The sequence below is a fragment of the Psittacula echo genome, assembly GCF_963264785.1.
Source record: "Psittacula echo genome assembly, chromosome: 5".
NCBI classification, from domain to species: Eukaryota; Metazoa; Chordata; class Aves; order Psittaciformes; family Psittacidae; genus Psittacula; species Psittacula echo.
This window is the reverse complement of record NC_137739.1, coordinates 65,200,419-65,221,087: the sequence shown is the minus strand read 5'-3', so window position 1 is coordinate 65,221,087 and position 20,669 is coordinate 65,200,419. Positions and strand designations below refer to the sequence as shown.

General features: G+C 42.7%; 1 protein-coding gene across 1 annotated transcript in view; it reads right to left on the bottom strand.

The window, feature by feature from the left end:
- EVL (Enah/Vasp-like) overlaps positions 1–20,669 on the bottom strand; it is an 80,658-nt gene continuing 59,989 nt past the window's right edge. Inside the window, exons 4-14 of the mRNA XM_080619445.1 lie at positions 19,967–20,030; positions 16,405–16,466; positions 12,147–12,376; positions 11,369–11,490; positions 7,980–8,040; positions 5,905–5,971; positions 4,477–4,543; positions 4,311–4,373; positions 1,973–2,039; positions 1,538–1,595; positions 1–517 (exon numbers count right to left, since the gene is read on the bottom strand). Coding sequence (XP_080475571.1) covers positions 480–517; positions 1,538–1,595; positions 1,973–2,039; positions 4,311–4,373; positions 4,477–4,543; positions 5,905–5,971; positions 7,980–8,040; positions 11,369–11,490; positions 12,147–12,376; positions 16,405–16,466; positions 19,967–20,030 — 899 coding nt within the window. The 3' untranslated portion in view covers positions 1–479. The remainder of the gene's footprint in view (positions 518–1,537; positions 1,596–1,972; positions 2,040–4,310; positions 4,374–4,476; positions 4,544–5,904; positions 5,972–7,979; positions 8,041–11,368; positions 11,491–12,146; positions 12,377–16,404; positions 16,467–19,966; positions 20,031–20,669) is intronic.

The following is a 20,669-nucleotide window of genomic DNA, read 5'->3' as shown; positions in this document are numbered from 1 at the left end:
CAAAGAACTTGTTGGCTGACAACTAACATGTCTCTGTTTCTTCTTGTGATGCCTCAATACATTTCTGTTGGCAAAGGATCTTCATTTACATTGCAGACTACTAGTAAAATTACTTTGAAGTAATCTATCAAAAGCAAATGGTTCACGTGTGTTCTTATCTACTACTAAAAAGAAAGGTAATACATTTAAATAAGCAAATACAAAATACAAAAAAGGCTGACAAATCCAATGTGCAGTGTCAGATGAAATCTAAAAAATCCAGAAATTTAAAATTTAATATTCTTTAGATTAAGACTTTTAAAATGAAGCGAATCCAAGGCAGCAGCAAGCTTCAAAGTGTGCTGAGTCTGCTAATAAAAAGGGTATAAGAACAAAGACAGTGCCGGTGTCCTCTCTCACCATCTTGCATGACCTTGGTACACTTAGAAATGATCCGATCTTCCTAGCATTCTTAGTACCGTCCAAATGCTTTGCAATCATTATGTTGTACTGATTCTACTCAACTCCTGCCGTATGGCTAGAAAACCAAAGCAAAAGGTTAATGCGTAATGTCATACCCAGTGTGATGGAAAATACTAAGTATAGAGGTTGCAGAAAGTACACGCTGGTAAAAGGATGAGTGGAGGGTAAAAGGATGAGTAAGGGTAAGCAGCTGTTTGCTTGCAATTGCAGTACTGGTGTAAGAAGTTGCATCTGCGGTTTATGTGAATGTCTTATTTTGCACTGGAATGAACTAGGAAGGCTCTGAGGACCAAGCTGCTGGGACGGTAGCAAGGGTCTCCTCAACTGCAAATTGCCCAAGGGTTTGTGAGCACACAGCTCGAGGGCAAGGGGACAGGGAACGGATTTTAGCTGTTTTACAGTCTCCTCTCTTTCCCCTTCTGTGTGAATCTAAGATGGGGAGTGCAGGGTGTGCATATGCCCCAATGTGGGCTTCAGATAGGGATTTTGCTGTGCATTTCAATAATGGCCCTGAAAAACACATTTAGTTATATATTGCAGAGCAATTTATAAAACAGTACTGATACATTTAGTAGTTGTACTTTTCAATATATTATAAAAATACACGGCTACTCGGAAAGCTGGAATTGAATGAAGGTCTGAAATAGCTCTTCAAGAATAGGAAACCTACAGAAGATGCTCGGGATGGATTTTCAGTTTGGTACCTTTGTGCCCTCCTCATCCCAGCCTGTGTGGCCGGCTAGTTACAAGCGATTTCACACTCCCTGATTGTGATAAACTGACATGCTATGGGAAGGCCCTCTCTCATCCTCTCAGCTGTGAGAAACACCAGCCAGTGAATTTCTCACAGGCTGGGGGTGAAAATGCTCATCAACAGCATAAAAATAAAGGATGTAAACACAATGTCACGATCAGAGCTCACTTAAAGTAGATGCTTTTTCTTCAAACGTGTATATAAATCAGAGCTGTCCACAGAAGTCTGAAAACACCAGGGAACTCTCTGCAGTTCCTATCATCTTATCTATGGGAAATTAGTCATAAAGATGAGAAAAATAATAATTTTTCTCTTTCTTACCATCAATTATCTCCTCTTTCACTTTGTGTAACTCTCTTACAACTTCCTCCAATATTTCCTGATGAGACAAAACACAAGTCAGCTGCTCAGAATTTCCTTCTAACTGGTGGAAGAAAATGAAAGTTTAACATGGTTGTGCTTGTCCCCCACCTCCTCTGATGATCAGAGCCTAGCACTACTAACAGCTACCTCTGCACTCCCAGGCCAAGGATGCAGAAGATGCTGGCATATTTATTTGCACATTTCTGTACAGATATCTTGATGAAATAGCAGTGAGATTGTGCTCTCTTGCTGCTTACCATCTAGCCCTCCTCTAAGCACCTAGTTGTAGAGGAAATCAGAAGACTGAACAGCTGTTTTGCTTGTACAGCGCATGCATGGGGGAAAATGGGTAGCTCACCAAACCTCTGAGGTGTGAAAGACCTTTACACTCACCTGTTTCATTCGATCAAAATCTAATGCATCCATAGCCACATCATTGCTGCTGCTCACTGGCTTCATCCTGGAAAAAGGGAAAAAGAACATTAAAAAGCCCATCAGTTCCTTGCAGTGGACATTAAGCTACACCTGCCTGATAGCGTGGATGAAACACACACCAGAGCAGGAGCACCCATGTTTGACTGCTGAACCAGAAGCTCCCTATTGTGCTGCTCAGGAGCATTCGGCAGCTGGCGAGCAGCACTGCTCCTGTTTGCAACCTGACCCTCAAAGATGCTGCTTTCTCCTATTGCAGACATACTGAAGGGAATGCAAAGACTGCAATGAAGCTTAATTTATTGGGGGTTTTTTGGTGTTGGGAGTCTCAGTGATTTCAGACTAGAAAATGCTGAGATGTCTTCAGGGGATAAAGCCTGTTTAACGATGTGTTTTGTTACAGCATTTGAAATTTGCAAGCTAGATGTCTGGTTTTCTCTCACAGTCTGTTTTCTGTACAGCAACCCTGTTTAGCCACCCAGACTTCAACTGGTGCTGAAGTAATAGCAGAAAACAAGTTAGAAAAATATTACAGGAAAAGTAATAACCCAGTAATCCTTTCCTTGGAAGGCCTGAGTCCAATGGAGCTTGTTGGTAGCACTGTGTAGCACAGGTACCTTTTCTTGAGTCACAAACAAAACTAATCTGGCTAATACACTCGAGTGCTATTGATCTTCCAGGATGTTATTAAGTCAGTGGGCTGAACTCTGATGATGGCTGATAAAATAAATGAAGGAAGAAGAAGCTGCTTGAATTTCTCTTTTAATCAGTAACTCTAAAAAACTTCAAAAATTAACTATGCTATCTAAATAACAGGAAAAGCTTCAAATAACTCTGCTATCATCTTTGGGCCCAAACTGGGGGATGGTGGAGATTCTATCAGTCCTGAAAGTATGCTTGGTCTAGCAACCCCTTCTCAGGAAAATCTTAACAGGTCTCCTACCATCTCACAACTATGCCGGGAATTAAAACAGATACAAATGCCATTAAACTGAACAGGAATGGAAACAGGTCATTGCTGAGAGAGGGCTTTGGAAACCTGCTCTGCTTCCCCCACAGAAGTTGTTTGAGCAAGCAAAGACTGAGCACCAGTCCAGATATTAAACTAAGAAAGGATTTTTTCCCACTGAACTAGTCCTCCTCCCAGGAAGGAATGACATTATAGAAGATAGCTGGTGAAAACTTGATGGCTGTTTTAAATAGCCCATGTTTCATTCCCAATTGAAAAAATGAATGGTCTTTCTATATTGAAACTCTCACCTATTTCCCAGAACCAACATGTCGCATTGGTTTCAGGAGAACTGGAGAGACTATATTTTGTTCTAGTAACACTGATGCATCCCTCTGAATGTTTGGGCAGGGCATGTTCCAGCATCTTTAACACAGCAGCAAGTACATGCAGATAGTTGCCATTGGCAACTTTCTCTCTGCAGAGAGAAATCAGCACTGTCATATACATAATAGTGTAAACGAAAGGACATCTCTTGTAGTGAATGCTAAACATTCACCTTATTCAGCTTATCCATCCATCTCAGCATCCACTACTGCAGTAACACTGTGTCATTCAAGATCGGCACTGGAAGGAAGTCTCTTTAGCTGTTCAACAAACTTCATTTCAATCTTTATGGTGGTAAGAATATGGGTGATAAAACTGCAGCTTGGCTGTTCACATTGATGGGACATTTGGAGTCCTACTTTAGGCTTCTTGGCTTTTGACACCTGCCAGCTTTTATACCCTGTATTTCTGAACTCCTTTTCTGTGGCTAGAACTTCTTACAGCTTGATGTTATTAACTTATTGCACCAAGCTTTGCTGTTCTTTCTCATGCACCCACTGCAGTTGCATGGATGGAGGAATAACTTCCCTTCTCCCACCTGCAAGCTCCTCAGACATTTCTGCCTTGGCTTTGAATCTCTGCAGAGGTTGGACAATGAAGACCTCTTCTATTGGCAGGGTCATCCTGTACCTGCTGTAAAAAGATGCTCCAAAACTTGCCTTTCACATGGCACAGTGCACTGCCAAGCTCGTGCCTCTGCTTCACGAGCATAGATGCTTTAAGCACTTGCTTAAAGTGTGATTAATGTCTGTGATGCCTGTGCACACCTGAGCAGGGGGCTGTTTCCATGGAACAAGACTTTGACATGACACATTCCACCTTCACACTTTGTGCAGCGACAGACAAAGCAGAATGTAAGAGAATGAGTAAAAGACGTCACAGAAGACAAACATTAGTGCTGAACAATGGGATTAGCCAAAGGACAAGCCAAGACGGTTAAGAAGCCAGGCTGTTAGCCAGTACCTAGAAGACACGTGGGATTGTGTGGGGCTCTTAGCTTCACAGCTCTTCACCACTGATGGATTTCTATAGCAATGGAATGAAACGAGAAATGAGTTGTGCACGTGACACGGGACAGCATGACCATCCCAACTGCTAGCCAGCCAGAGGGACACCCCATGCAGCTCACCTAGAAAGTAATGAAGATACAGGCTTTTCAACAGAATTGCTTCTTTCCCATGGCTTCTTTCCAGAGTCTGGAAAACAAAAATGAAAAGTTACTGTTGATTATTTTTTCTCTAAAGATATAAATATCCTGAAGTTTATTGTCTTACACAGCTGCTTTCATTCAGTGAGGATGAGCGACTTAGAAAGATCCAGGAAAGCAGGACTGATTGAATGAAGGAATATTGAGTGAATATAAGAGGTTGCCTATATTACAGAGAAAGCATTGGCAAAAATCTGCTTAGTGATCCCTTTAATTAGGCACCAGATAGTTAAACAATACTAAAAAGACATGGAACTGGATCAGTAGGAGGAAATGCATAAATCATTTCTATTAAGAAATACAGGCTAATTGTTACAAGGCTTATTTTATTAAGTACAATCCTTAGTTATATTTTAAGTTAAAAAGGCCTAGTTTTTTTTTTGTCTGCATAGTTGGCAGAAAATATGGGTGTATCTAAAAAAAGGGAGTGAGACCCCCATGATGCAAATCTCCACAGAGAATTTAATGTTGTCTCGATTTCTAACTTGCAGAACATTGCTAAAAGCTGCACTAAGCAACCTGTTACTGAAAACGCTTACTATTGTTTTAATCCCCTCCTAAAACAAAGTGAACTGTTTCAGAGACTTCAGTAACACACAACTTCATGCACAAGGGTTTGCTCCTCCCTGAGGTCCTAAAAAGCTCCTAAAAGAATTATGTCACTCTCAGGAAATGTCTAGATATCATTCCTCATTTACATGCACCTTTCTCCTGGCTTCTTCCCCTTCCCTTGCAAAGCACGCAAATAGTGGCTTTGTTCCAAAAGGAAGCTGGTATGGTTAAATACGCATTCCCTTCAGGAAGGTTTCTTTTAGCACCTATGAAAGCCAAGACTGATGCAAGAATGAATCTGACTGGCTTGCAGCTTATCTACTTAGAGACAGTCATTTCAACTCATCATAGCAGAAGCATATTTTGGGGGCTCCTTAATTTCACCTAGCAAATCTCAGGATCAGGCTCACTGCAACAAGCTACCAAGATCCATTCCCCAACTGCATAAACCAGGAGACAGCTACACTACAAAAAAGAAAATAATACAGCTTTTTTACTCTTAGAAGATTTCACAATGTTGAAGACACAGATCCTTAGTTACATGACTGGACCCCGTTAACTAAACTGGCTGTATTGGCATTGTCTTGGCTGTGAAGTGTATAAAATCACAATTTCTTGCTGAGTACGGTTTTTAAAACAACATTTTAAAATTAAATTAATTAACATTAAAACAACAAGGTATTTGAGAATTTTCCTTTTAGTTGCATTCAGAAGCAGAATGATGAACCCAGAGTCTGGAAGTGGTGGAAAAGACTCGATTAAGAAGACAACTACAACACTAGTAGTTTGATTTAATACCTGATGAATTTTGCTGCTGCTGGGTGGAACCTCGTGTACTGGGTGAAGGAGAGGTGCTAGCATCATCCTACAAAGAGAAAAACAGGACATTACTGAATTCTGGAGATGAAGCAGAGTCCTCTTCTGCTCTGTAGACCAGTTGCAGCACAGGTGGTACAAAAGCAAGTTTCCTCCAAGCATGTCTAACAGGCACTGCTGCTAAGGTATGGGCTCAAGCTCATTTATACTTCAACCTTTCTCTCTCTTTAGCATGGCAAGATACATTTTAATTTTTTGCTAATATGGACATCTTTTCATGATTCCACTGAATCACCCTCATCCCTGTACACCACACCAGGCTGCATTTCCACTCTATAGTTCTGGCTGCTGATGTTTAAATACAAACCACCCACTTCCCAAATTTAGATATGGGAACTGAGCTGTCTGAAGGAACACTACGTCGGATCCCAGCCTTTTAGCCCAGGAGAGCCACTGGTATTAGTAAGAATAGTCCAGGTACTACCAAATGTAACTAAGTAATCCAATACTCCTCCTAAGCAGAAGATTAAACACTACATCACATATTTGGACTCTTTTTTCTGAGTTTTATAACAGATCATAAAACATTCACCTCTGTATTTGATACATCAATATTATTTAGCAACCCTCCAAACACACTCAGGAAAAGCATTAACTGTGCATTGTAAAATGGAATTGCACCCAGTCTGACAGAAGATCCTCTGCCACAAAGTGTCCTCAAGATACATGTCAAGCAGGTGTTCTCTAAAACATGTTTCTGAACAGTTTGGTGCTATCAAAAAGTTTGATTTAGGATGTAAATTAATGCAGAGTTTCAGGGGGAGAGAAGAAAGGGTGGAAAGACAGCAGAGGCTGAATAGTTAGAAGCTAAATGGTACCTTTCATCTCTGAGTGCATGGCTCAAAACCAGCTTTGGGGCAAAATTTAGAGCAATGGTTGCATAGCGGGTTCAATAGGCAAATTCCATGCTTGAAGCACCCCTTGAGGAACAAGAGAAAATAGCTGCTTTTCTCCTTAAACAGTGCAAAGTGCTTATTCCTGCTTTTGCTACAAACCTTTCAGACTGGGGTGAGACCTACGTTTTCCAAATGGATTTCCTACTGAGCAACTGTTACTTTGTCTTTGGAGACAAGATCTCTATATAGGTGATACAAGACACACACAATGCTTTACAAGCTTGCAGCCATGGCGGAGAGCCTTCATGAGGGTGCTGGTTAGCAACAGGAATGCTGTATGAGCAGCAGCCCAGAAAAGCACCACATGGGAAGGGACATAGTGTATATCCTGGCCTCTCTTGAGACTGGAAAGGTCTCCCATGCTTTAGCAGTTCAGTGAGTAAAAAATAAGTGTTTTAATCTGCATGTTGAACCCAAAATTGGTGCACCAAGTTCAGCATAAAGACTGAGTAAAATCAAACCTCTTACTTGCTTTTGTGGACAACATACAAACAGAACAGTTAAAACAGAGGTGAATCAATGTTCTCTCAGGCTGTTCAAGCTCTATCATCTCATTTTAATGTAGGTATCATGAACACATATTTTAACCTTCGGATGGTCTAATGGTTAATGCACTGTTACCCCTTCAACCCCCCGAGATATTTTGCATGTGCGCTCTGGGGTCTGAAGAGAGCTGATTCTTCCAAAGTTACACCACATAGTTGATGATCCACTTCAGCTTAGCTGAAACTGCAAATTTAAAATAAGAATCATGAACTTTATCTCAAATTTACTTGTCAGAAGGTTCAATGCATCTTCTGATGAGGCAAAAACCTACCATACCTACAATACTTGGATCAGACCATGAGAAAGTACCTATTAACCTAGTTCGGACAATACCTCACCTATGAATAAGGCAGCAATTCTTGTTTATAGGCTGCTGTTCCCAGGAAAGGTGGAAGCAGTTACATTTACCTTTTGACTGAATGTGTAAATCTATTCCTGGATCAGCACTGCTTGTCACTGCCTGCCACACACAGTGAATGAGCAGAGGACTTTGGCTTACAAGGCAGCACATCAACATATTCGCAAAAGCAGAACAGTGAGGAGTCTTTCACTTACATTCTGGCTTTCCTCTTCCTTTTTGTCAGCTGGCTTGTCTGACTGTGACGCTGCTTTCCTCCTTTGCAAAGGAACATGAGATAGGACACACAGTCAATCCTCTAGAAACATATCTTCCATGTGGGAAGGCTGATTCAGGCTCTGGTGGGAGTTATTATTTACTTAGTTCATCCCAGGGAATGTGATAAAGGCTGATGTGTTTGGTAGCGTAGGGTTAGGGTGGAGGGGAGGAATCCAGACCTTGGTGATACAACTCAGGGAGAGGGGCAAAATTATGAGGTGTTTAACAGAGGAACACTGGGTGCAGAGCATAAGGAAATGTGTTGAAGTGGAGGAAGGAGGCAGAGCTGGATATGAAACTGAGTGAGAAAGGGATGGCTTCTCTCTAGGGCTGAGGAGATGGTGGCTCCTGTGTCCTAACACAAGACGAACACCCCAAATCACCAAGGGTTTCTGAAAACCAAGCTAACCCTCCCCCAGGTGGCTCAGGTGAGTATTGCAGAGACTTCACTGTTCTCAGCTAGTTCCAGGATCATTTTACCACCTGTCCTTTATAACCCCATCCCTATTCTCACTCAGAGAAACGACTGTGGCAGTGTTCCCATGTGACTGGATGAGAGTCAGAAAAGCCCTTCTAGCCACGTCCATCCCCACTGGAAAAGAACAGGCACTGTTTCTGCTCAGTCAAGACCCCTTCTCCCTTCAGGGTGGGAAAGCTCTGGCTGGAGACCAAGAGCCAGGAACCAAGTGCACCAGCCTGGGTTTTCAAGTGCCTTTGGTGAGTCTCAAACCCAGTTCAAAGGCAGCAGAGCTCCTAAACCCCTTGGCAGTGCTGGTGGTGCCTACAGAAGTTGAGTGAGCACCTGGGACTCTCACACTGTCCTGCTTCCTGAGGAGAGGCAAAACTTTCTGAGAAGCAGTGGCAAAGAGCTGCAATCCACCCACTGGATAAACTGGACATGAGAGTAAACAAAGATGTTGGTTATCTTTGAAGAGCACATGGTAAAACTTCTTGGGTGTTAACCACACTGGCAGAAGAAAACCAGATTCTTGATTTTCAAGCCCTATTTAGGGTCTAAAGAGTACTCCAGTGTGCCAGGCACTGATTCTCTAGACATCCGATTTCCCATTTTAGACAGTTAGGGGAACTGCGGCTCCAGTCTCCACATGAACTTTGGTTGTGATGACCCTTATCCACCTGTGAACACTACCCTTAGCAGATGGTTTTTGAAACACCAATATGATAATTTTTCATTTAGTCTTGCTTCTGAAGTGGACAAAATTAATCTCACAGAACAAAAAATCCCAATGGCACTAAAAAGGCTTCTGAGTTTCAAAGCACTGCTACAGGTTTGTCAAAGGATTTTTTTTTTCATATCACTGGCAAAAGAAAAGCCTCACTGGATACACAAATTGGAGGCTTTTATGTAAATCTGACAGAAAACTAGGAGTCAAACACATGTGTTTGTAGGACACAGTGCTCTGTGGGAATTATTTCCAGATATTCAACTGCATTAATAATTTTATTGGATCAGTAATAATTTTTATATTCTTTTTCTAATATTGACTTGATTCTTCTGAGAAAAAAAGCTTACAATGATTACAAACTTCAGTGAGGGAAATACTTCCCTGGGTGAGAGACCCTCCTAACCAGTGTTAGATTTATGTTCTGCAAGAAACTTAACTGGGCTAGAAATTATAGTAGTTTGTGAGAGAGTTCATTATTCTGCTTGCACTTCAGTCCTGAAGCAAACGGCTGTTCTCACGGGGGCCACTAATACTAGACAGCAGTATTTTATACCACCTGACCTCTTGGAAGCATTTTCTTTCATTACTTACCCAGCATTAGACGCATTCCCTGTTTCTGAGCATGTGGTTTTCTGTTCAGCAAAGGGCCCTTGGTATCCCAGGCTTGTCACTCAGTGATTTCTGTACTGAACATGCTCAGTTTAAAGAAACCCTCTTTTTAACTCCCGCCTGCCAGCTCGGTAAGAGCAACATGAAACACAGTGCCAGGTTCTTCCCTTTTCTATGTCATCCCAAATAAAAAGGGCTTTCTAGCAAAAAGAAATCCCCTCAGTAACAGTTTAGCAGCATGTGCCCAGATTGCACCCTTGACTGAAAATTCATTGCAATTCCATGGCTTTGTGAAGCAAAACTTAGGAAACAATTCTGTTGCTGTCAATGCCCTGGGAAAGGATGCTTATGGTAGTGCAGGTTCTTTTAAGATACTGAGTGAATTTGACCCTGAATACCTGAAGACATCAGAATCCACTGCCAAAAGCCATACTGGAGTACATGTTAGACTAGAACCACAGAAATTTGCAGGATTTCTATAACCAAGCATATGAGATGTCCATTTAATGTGTTTGTTTGAACAGAAGGCGTTACCCCAGCATCTAGTCACCGAACCTTACTTTGCTTACAGACATCATTCAGTTCAGCAGTCAGTCTTGACAGGTAGCAGCATATAATAGATCAGAAGGTGAACCAGTAAACAACTATTAAAAGCTGTTAAGCTATTTTAGTTCAGAAAAGAAAGAAAGTGATCTGTTTGGTATTTTACACTGCTGGGAATATTTTATAGTGTTGTGTATCCATCCTCTGAACTGGGAACTGTTTTTGTATTGGACAATATATTTAAGAACTCCATCTCTGAGCACTATACAACTGTACCTACTCTTCATTATTTTACTCATCCTTTCACTATTCATACGTTAAAAAAGATAGAGCTAAAAATCAAACATCTAATACTAGGAGCTTGGGAGTCTGACAGAACATTATTGATGGAATAAGGGGAAAGCAGAAAGAAAAAATAATTGGAATAATTGTCTTTTAACAGCTGGTAGCTTGATACATCATGACTTGCCTTAGACGAGAATAACTTGGCTAGCCTGTCTGAAATGCACTGAGAATCAATAACAAATCACCTGCCAAGATGTTGCCCTTTTATTGCACTTCTGTTCATGTTTTTAGGTTCAACATCCTGAATGTGTTGCATAAAGAATAATTTGTTTAAGTTCCTTTCATAGTTTACTCTATCTGAACACAGTAACTTTGAAATAGATCTGGTAAAATGGCAAAAGTCCAGAGGATATATTTGTCACCATCTTTGAAGGCTACCACACTGAAGGATTTCTTACAGCAGCTAAACTCTGCCAGGTAACATTGCTGCAACATCTACAGTTTCAGATATATATATATATATGTATGTATATATATAAACACACACAGTTTCACCAGGCAATGCTGGTGACTAGCATCTATGTAGATCTGGTCAAATTCAAAGAAGCCCCAAAGTGACCCACTGATAACCAAACTGACAGCATCTTGTTTCACAATTTGCTGCAGAGCTCATGCTAGTGCTTACTCGAAGTCTAAATACAAACCTTTTTGCCAGCAATTTATTCATTTCTTCCATTAGTCCTCCTCCACCTCCTCCACTACTTGTTCGATTGGCATCACTTTTAGAAACCCCACTGGGGCTGGACCCTCCTGAACCATCTTCTGGCTTAAGACAGAAATAAGCATTGGAATTAATGAAAAGTTTCATTTACAACCACACCCTCAATGATTAGTTTTCCTAATTATTAGAAGAAGTGATCACCATCACAGCCCAAAAACAGAGATAGGATGTGTTCTGCCTTGGAATAAAGACCTTACTAAGACCAGGAGCTGTCTGGGTGAGGCAAATATATGGGCAAATGATGAAAAACCCCAGAGTTTTCAGAGCACCCCCAGAGTGCTCTTTGTTCATGATTATGTTTATGCACGCTTAGGCAACCTTTACCTAAGTGGACACCTATTGATGTGCTGCCTCAACAGTCTACACTGTTTTCGGTAATCACGATGCAGTTTTAACCACTTATAATGAAAACACTAACAGTGCAGTGGTGGGCTTTGCAGAAGTACTGAAATCCTGGAAACGTGAGAACTCGCAGTGATTTGATAATTAACATTTTCTGAGAAGCAGGAATTCCACCAAACATCTGCTGCTCAGCTTTATTTACACTACAAATTCACATTTCAAAATTCACCTAAGGGGGGCAGCTGAAAGTGTGTTTCACCATATTTCACATTGGATTTGCAGATCATTGCACCAAGCTGCACCAGGCTTTCCCGCAGCAGAGAAGAGCCCCTGGGGGAGTTCCAGTGCCACCTCCTTACCCGTTGAACTCTCCTTAGTTTGGCACCAGCCAGAGCCGCTGCGAGCCCTGACACTGACCCATCTTCAGTGCCAATCCCTTGGCCAGCGCCTGCCGGCAGGGGGGGAGGTGGGGGGGGTGCGGTTCCCATGGGTGGCGGAGGGACTGGGGGGGGTGGTGGAGGTGGGGGCCCCCCGCACGAAGTGGGGATGACAGCAGCGCCACTGGGATGACCAGGTGGAAGTGCTGGACCTGAAATGCAGAGAATATGAGTTACACTTGATGTACTATCTCCTCCAGCCTGTACACCAGGTCATGTTTCTGCTCCCAGGGCCATGACCCGACTGCACGAAAAGTGATCAATGCAAGGAAGTATCAAGCATACAGGAAAATGGGAAATGGTAGTTGCATCAGTGGTCAATCAGCTACAGTTGTGTCCTCCTGCAACACCCTGTCACTGATAAACTAGCCTTTATTTATTCTGTGCTGAACTCAAAACACAGACAACACTTCCCAATTCATAAGTGGCACCTTCTGCTTGTCTCATAGCTTTCTACATGGAGATAATAAACAACATCAACCAACTCCATGGACTTTAGTTAACATCAGTTTTTCACCAGACTCGTGGACTACAGCGACACATCCTCCTTTCTGTTAATGCAAGGTGTACGGCCTCAGCCAGTCTTGCAAAACAATGGGGGAGACTCCAGCTACAAGCATTCCAAGGTTCAGCAAAGCTCCTCAAGCAGCAGCCTGTTGGAGGCGCTGGTGGTGGGTAACTCCGTTGCACTGTTTTGCCTGTCTCTAACAGGTCAATTGAACAAATACACCTGCCCAAGGGTATTTCTCCACATTATACTCTCTCTGAACAGGCTGCTCCTGATATGCAATCACAAGTTCAGTTGTTCAGTAAGTGTTATTTTGAAAGACAGGCAGGTTTTGACTGAGGAACACTTGGGAACTGTATTTAACATCAACAGCCTGTTTTTCTTCTTATCTAGGTTTTCTTCCAATACTGCCTTATTTCTATGGTTATTTCTGCCATTATTTCACACTCCCAATTCCATTCTTGAACTGAACCATAGCTGCTATTAGAAATAATCTAAACATTTCAACCCCTCTTTGGCTCACAAACATAACAACCAGTAATTCATTGTAGGCACAGTTAATTGTAATTGCAAAACTAGACCCATCTAATTAGAAGACAGCCTGAGGCAAAAATTGATCTGAGTCAAAATAATGGACTGATGTGAGCTTAAAATAACTTTATTGAACTAAGTAGATTTGAAGGGCTTGTATCAGCAGGACTGAGCCTCTAGTGGTTGCAATAATTTTTTTAGCAGAAAGTGAAAGGAAATGTCTCAGTTTTCTTCCTTTTCTAAGCATATCATTTAAGCATCATATGTGGTTATGAACAGGAATGGATCCCAGTGGAAAAAATGTATGAACTGAATTGCAAATAGGCATTACTTGTGACTGTTCTAACTCCACAGGCTTTAGATGAACACTAGAAATCAAGACCATATGCAAAGTGGCAGACCCAAGTTCTTGATCTGCCTGCAATGAAAAAGGTTTGCTGGAATAGTTATAGTGACAAGTCCTCCACTACAAATGCAGTTTATACCAGGAAGTTACACAAGCACAGGGGATTCTATAACAAAACCATGTTACATCTCTTGCTAGTAACAGAAATATCACTGAAGAAAAAGAATAAAAATCACAGCCTCTACCAGTACTGATACACGGACAACTAGTCAACAGCAGACCTGGCCTCCAGCTTCAGGTGAGCCCATCCACTACATCTGGACCAGCTGAAAATAGGTTTTGTACTGCAAAATGCAATTTGACTCTGCTGAATGATAAAAATCTCCTCCTGGGCTAATACAGTAAGAATATGCATTGCAAGATCACAGCTACAGGGCCCTGGTCCTAAATAATTCTTGTTTTCTGCCTTGCTTTTAGCTCAGAGGGTCCTTGGACCAGTCGTGAGTGATTTCGGTACTTTTACACCTTTCAGAAATCACATGAAGCAGAAGTAGCCTTTGGTCTCTCATCTCTTTTTATAGTGGTCACAGGCAGTGCTGGTGGGGCTTTTTAAACAGCTGAAAGCTAAGGCTTTGTACAGGTCACAACTCATTCAAAATCAGTACTTACTCAAGTGGGCAATGGCTGATGAAGTCATGTAAGGAGGGGTCCTCCTGGGCCTAGTCACCTCAGACACAGCAGCGTAAGGGGGAGGCAATGGAAGACAGTTTGACACGGGCTGATACCACTGCTGAGGAGGACGTGATGATGGATGGGAGGATGTGGAGGGAGCCTGGCCAAAGGAGCTGGAGGGGCTGGTGATGGTGGGCAGTAGGGAAGAGGGTGCAGCTCCTAGGTGTGGAAAGAAGGACCCGTCCACACTTTTCACCTGGGTCACAGAGGGGCCTAAAGCGATTTGTTCTTCAGGATGGCCATTCAGAGATACATTTGCCAAGGTCTCCTGGCTTGCTTTATATGTGGGTCCCTTGACCCTCTCAGGCAGGGCAGGAATCAAAGGCAGGATGGTGGGACCTCGTGGCTGCGGGACATCAACCCTCTGCAGAGGTGGTGCATTTGTGGCAGAGGAAGCAGAAGACCAAGGAGAGCATGAAAGAGAAAGGCGTCTGAGAGGCTGGCGAGAAGCAAAGGGGAAGTGGGAAGGATGGGGAGGTGGTGGAGACAGTGAGGTTTGCCTGATGCCTGGCATTAGGGTCCTGAGGTTTGAGCAGGCGGGAGAGGGAGAACCTGGGCCTGTTGGCAGCTCAGAGGCTGAGTGACTGTGCAGGAGCTGCAGTGTGTCTTTGGCTCTCCACAGGGGTCTGAAAGAGAATGGACTAGTGGGCTCGAGGACAGCGGGTGCTGAAGAGACAGCACTGGCATGAGGTGGTGGTAGGGGCACAGCACCAGAGGCAGGAGCACTGCAGTCACTGCAGGTGGGAGGAGAAGACTGGGGCTGAGAGGGGGGAGAGCATATGCTTATCTGATGGGTGGAAACTAAAAGAACAGAAAAGACAAATGAAAAGAATAAGATGGATACGTGGCAGGAATGAAACCAAGGCAAAGCGGAACGAAGAAAAAGGAACCGTGAAGTAAACGCAAACAGAAACTCAAACAAAGCAAAGAGGAGATGGCGCAGGCACTGGCGTGGGGGTTTCCAATCCTCAGCAGAACTGAGCCTGTGTTGAACAGGACCCTGGCAGAACGGGATGGGCTGCGTGCTCCAGTGCCAGTGAAGCTCCTCCAAGCCCCATGTGAATCTGAGTCAGGATCACGAGCATCACCCTTGCACCAGGGGAGCTGCAAGAGGCATGCTGAATACTGCAGTGGCCACCTTGCAGCCAGGGAGGGAACAGCCAGAAGCCCCTGAGAACCACACCCTGCTCCTCACAGATGCTGAGGCAGGATTTTGGCTACATTCCCTATGCAGAATTGTACACGGTAACCTCTGTCGAAACAGAGGCCAACAACTTCTGTTGCTGACTAAGATATGTGTGTATGTCTGAACCGGTTTCAAGCCAAAACCTAAAAAGTTGTAACAGCTGAGGGAAAACACTGCACTTATGTGGCCAGATTAACTGAAAAAAATCCCCAAAACAAAAGCCCAAACACAAGATGGCCATCTTGGCTTGCTTGCTTTGCCTTCTTTCAGAGAGGCAAAGCCATACTTCGTTGTTATAAGCTATTCCTGTCATCTCTCAGCTTAATGCAACTTAGTATCTATAGAAGATTTTTGTAAGCTCATTAAATGTATATGTTTTTTCCATCAGGCTTACATAAGACTCCTCACTTCATGACCACAAAATCCCCATCAGTGAGCATCTAGAACTGTATTTTCCTCTGCGCTGTAGTTTGCTTTGGGCTGCAGAGTAATGGGGAGCGCCTGACCTGGTACATCCAGCACATTAACCGCTGTGTGCTGACATCCCCTGGAAATGTGGAGTCAACTCTTGTGGTGGCTGTGCTACCTGCTCTCCTCATGGGGGTGAAAGAAGCATGGCCAGAGTCCCTTGGTATGCCTAAAGTCCCCCTCAGCTGTACAAGTTCTTCGAAGTGCAAAACCACCTGATGCCCTGTACATGAGCCGCTGAGAAACCATGCCCAAATGCATGTAAGTCTCTAACTGAAAATGCTTTAAAATCTAATCATAGCTATAACCACTTGTAGCAGTCTAGCTCTTGTATTGTACCACACAAAACCCAGCTACATCTAGAGAAGACAAGTGAGAAGAGACTATATCTGCTTGGTTTGATACATGCCTGTGGTAGAGGTTCTTCTTTCCAGAGATTCCTGGCGCTGTTGCTGTTGCTCCATCACTTGTCTAAAACAGCAATACAAAAACCCTCAGTCATTATGTATTCCTTATAATTTTGAGTAAAAGCTTTACAGAGCAAGCACTTTGAGAAGCACTCAAGCGTATATCTTGGGTGGTGTGAGCCAGTCCATCACAGGAATGCTGATCCCTTGAGATGGAGGTGAGTTTGATTTCACCTGCCCTGGCTGCATCGATGCCACTGCACATGTTGGGGAAGTATAACCAGGACATTGCCCTGCACCTGCTGGACATGGCAGGGGTTGGATGACCCATTTAAAATAGCTCTTCGGTGGGCTCTGCATGAGGAACAGTCAGTGCCCAAGGCCAGGAGAGCACAGCAGCCATGAGTGTTACTAACCTGATGTGCACGAGCATTGCAAGGAAAGATTAAGGGGTGTCTTGCATAAAATGACACAGTCCTGAGTCTTTCATGATCAAGATCCCACACGACTTGTGTAAGAACGAAAACGTAAGGAAGGTGTTAAGTGCTGACTGTACAACAGGTGCACATCCAAGCCCTATGTTGGTGTTGCCAGGCTGGCTGCCAGCCTGAAACCCCACGCCCCAGCACAGCTTCTCCTGGGCTCCAACCACCGTGTTTCTTCCACAAATGAAAAGCTGATCACGACGTTGCACTGCTTCTTTTTGGGCACCTTACTGCTCAGGAGTTGCTAGCTCCTGTGCTCCCCTGGGGCCTGGGGTCCCACACGGAAACGCACCACCAAGCCTTTTCCCTGCCTCCGCTTCCCAGAGATGTGCAGTTCCCAGGGTCTATCAGCAGAGGTCTTCTCTTGCACGCTGTGAGCAGAAGGAGCTGTACCTGACCCCTGCCACAAACCCACCCTGTCGTTTCTCTCGTTAAAAAGATTGATGGCTAAAACCGAGAATATTTGCAAGGCTTTTTTGGATATGGGCTGAAGGTTTCAACAACACTAAACCAACTCTGAAACTACCTTACTGAAGTACTGGGTAATAAGGCTTCCTGTAATTTTCTTCCATGGTTTCTAGGGCAAGTTTGCCTTGAATATGTTTGGGCCAGCCTTAACTGCATAGATTTATTTCTTCTGCAAAGGCTTTATTTCATGGTCTGTTACATGGCAAGCTTAACTGTAAGCAACACTTCTATTTTCACTCCTTACATAACATTTTAGACAGATCTCCCTGTTAAATTTTTTTACTTGTCTCATTCTGAGTCTGCAATTAAAAAAAAAAAAAAAAAATCTATCTTATTTACATACCAAGAGCAGCTTTTTAACAGGAAAAAAGTCCAGAAATATAAAGGTATATTAGGTAGGAAAAAAGAATGTCTTAATTTGCAAAATAGATTTCCCAAATTTCAAGTCTAATTCAATAGATGGGAAATGAAAATCCATGATTTCACTGTGGAGGGATCAATCCTAAACTAGTTTTATGTTTAGGACATGCAATCCATCAAATGCAGGCAATTTCTGGAAAGCTGTTCTAGGCATCTGAGAAAATTATTCCAGGTGCAAAGGGGGCAGTTTTGATAACAGTCTTAGATGGCTGATTCAACTGGTTTCATTTAAGCTATGACACTTTAAACCAAATAAATAGAAATCTTTACTTCAGTACATACCCTGGCTCTTACTTGATAGTTATGGGCTGAACACATGCAACAGCATCAACTGCACTGCTAAAATTTCAATTGTAAGAACATGTACTAAGAATTTCCTAAGCATACCATCCCCTACCTTAGCTTGGCATTTATTAGCAAAATTTGATGATGGAGAACAACTTGACACACAGATTTTCCACCTTAGACCTGAGGGAAATTCCAGACTTATCTGGAGGACAGACTTGGAAAACCCCAACCTGACAGCCCAGGAAAGAAATATGGGTAAGACATCTTCAAGTTGTTACAGCTGCTGCAGAGCAGACAGAAGTGCAAGGTGCTCCCCAAAATAAGGGTAAGCCATTGCCAGTCCTGTCTGCACTTGGGCAGAAGCAGTTTATATGTGTCTCTCACACTAAAGGAAAAAGCAGAAGTTCTAATGTTTAGCGCTAAAGAAGTGCTAAAAGGAGAAGTTCCTACACTCATAGGAAGTCCAATTTATTCCAGTGGAACTAAATAAAGCCTGACATTGGCACAAGGCTGCTTAAGGAGTATGCAAGGAGTAAAGAATGAGAGGGGACAAATTACATTCTGACTTAAAAATATATTCTTCTAACATTTGTGTAAAGGTCTCTAAACCCCTGTTAAACAGGCAGACTTGCAGGGTAGTTACCATAACTTAATTTTCTTGCCTGCTTATAAGATGTTCAAAAAAAGCTAGGCCTAAAATTAGGTCTTTTCTCTTATAGAAAGCATCAGCATAATTAAAGCTGAAAATCCTCTAGTGCAGAAGCAGTGCATCTACTGACATAGTTTATTCCAGTCCAGTGGAGCAAAAGAGGCTTTCCCAGAACCACGTGCCCTGTAGCAGTCAGACATACCTATGTAAAAGGCTTTTACCGCTTCTAAATGAAAAATAATTTTTTTTGTTATATATATATTCTTACTAATGTAGTTAAGCTGCACACACTTTAAATGTACATGACACCTAGATACCTAAATTTGGCGTCTGAGTTACATATGGTCTGAAGAATCAGTGATTTCTATTGGTTAAATGAAGACCTGGACGAGGCCTTTCAGCCAGGTGGCAGGGACAGGCAGCATCCCCCCCACCTCTGAGTGAGCAGGAGCTCTACTCTGATCTTTGTGATAGCTTTGCTGTCCCAAAGTAAATCTTATAAATCTCAAGTGAAATATTATTATCCGCTGACCCATTTAATAGTCATATGTAAATCCCTACGAAACCTTAGTCCTGGGATACTGCTGCACCAGGTATTTCTATTGCTGCCACAGGAATCTGGCCTGAATCAGTAAAACTGCCATGAGATGGGCCTCATAATTTCATTATGGAGATTCCTGCCCACCTCCCCTTTGAAGTCAAGAAGAACACTCTTAGCAGCTAGAGAAAAGGACATGTGTGATAATGGCACTAAGTCTAACGTACGTGTAAAGGTGAAGAGCATGACTTTATACTTTCATTTATTATTTTTGTTTAGAGAAAAACAATTCATAAAAGGAACAGCATATGTTATAGGAAATAGCTACACACAAAATGGGCCTAAGCTATTACTCAGCATGCAGTCCATCAGATGCTCTTTGGGCAATATAACTGTCAACCGTCAGCAGATGATCCAGAACAGGAAAAAGCTAGGCTTTCTTACTTAATATGCCTGAGAAACACACACTCTACAAATCTCTCTTAAATGTGTTTTGTCTTTAACTCTGAACATTGCTTGCTTTGGAGCAAAGAATTTGGCTAGAGCTTCAGTTCACCTCACCCTTTAAAAGCCAATACAGAATCATTAGCAATAATTGCAGAAACTTAGAATCAGCTTAAAATAGATACAAGTAAAAGGAACAGCTTATTGGTGAGCAAGGACTGCACGTTCATCCAAGCTACAAACTAGACCTCTATTGTAATTGATGAACTCACCTTCTCTGTGCTTCCATCTCATCTGGAGATGGCCCATTCTGGACCTGGCGCTGGGCAGCTGGACCTACAGAAAAAATGAGAGAATGCTATTAGGAAAGCAAATGTGGCTGACTTTTCCAAAACACAGTGCCACTCAGAGTAATGGCTTCTCCATCTTACTGTGAGAGAAAAACCTCAAGAATTATTGTCCTCTTCTTGGTTTTTTTTAATTAATTTTTTCCTACTACACAAATCATCACCTCCTATAAATCTTCAGTCCCACTGGGAGAACCCAATGGCTAAATGTGTGAGCAGATTTGTCCACTGTCCAGAAACTTGGCATCATTGAAGCTTTAGACTATATACTAACCCCTTGGAGACAGTGAAGACCCATAGTGTTGTAAAAAATGTCCTGTGGAAGGACAGTCCATCACACTGGGGTGCATCTCTAGCTTCTGTAGGGTTCAGATCTAGTTCAGATCCCTGGTTTATTCTGTGCTTGCACAGTGATTCAGCCACAATGCTGAGTTTATGAGCATACATGCTAGCTGGTGCTGCTTTGATGATGAGCTGGTGATGGAGACGCCCATCACCAGCTACCTGGTGACGCTACCTGTTGGAAGGTGCAAGGAAATGCAAAATTAAACAAGCCTTGTACAAAGGTGGCTTTTCTTTTTACAATGCTGTCAGTCTTCTGCTTCTACAGGATCCACATCAAGGTGAG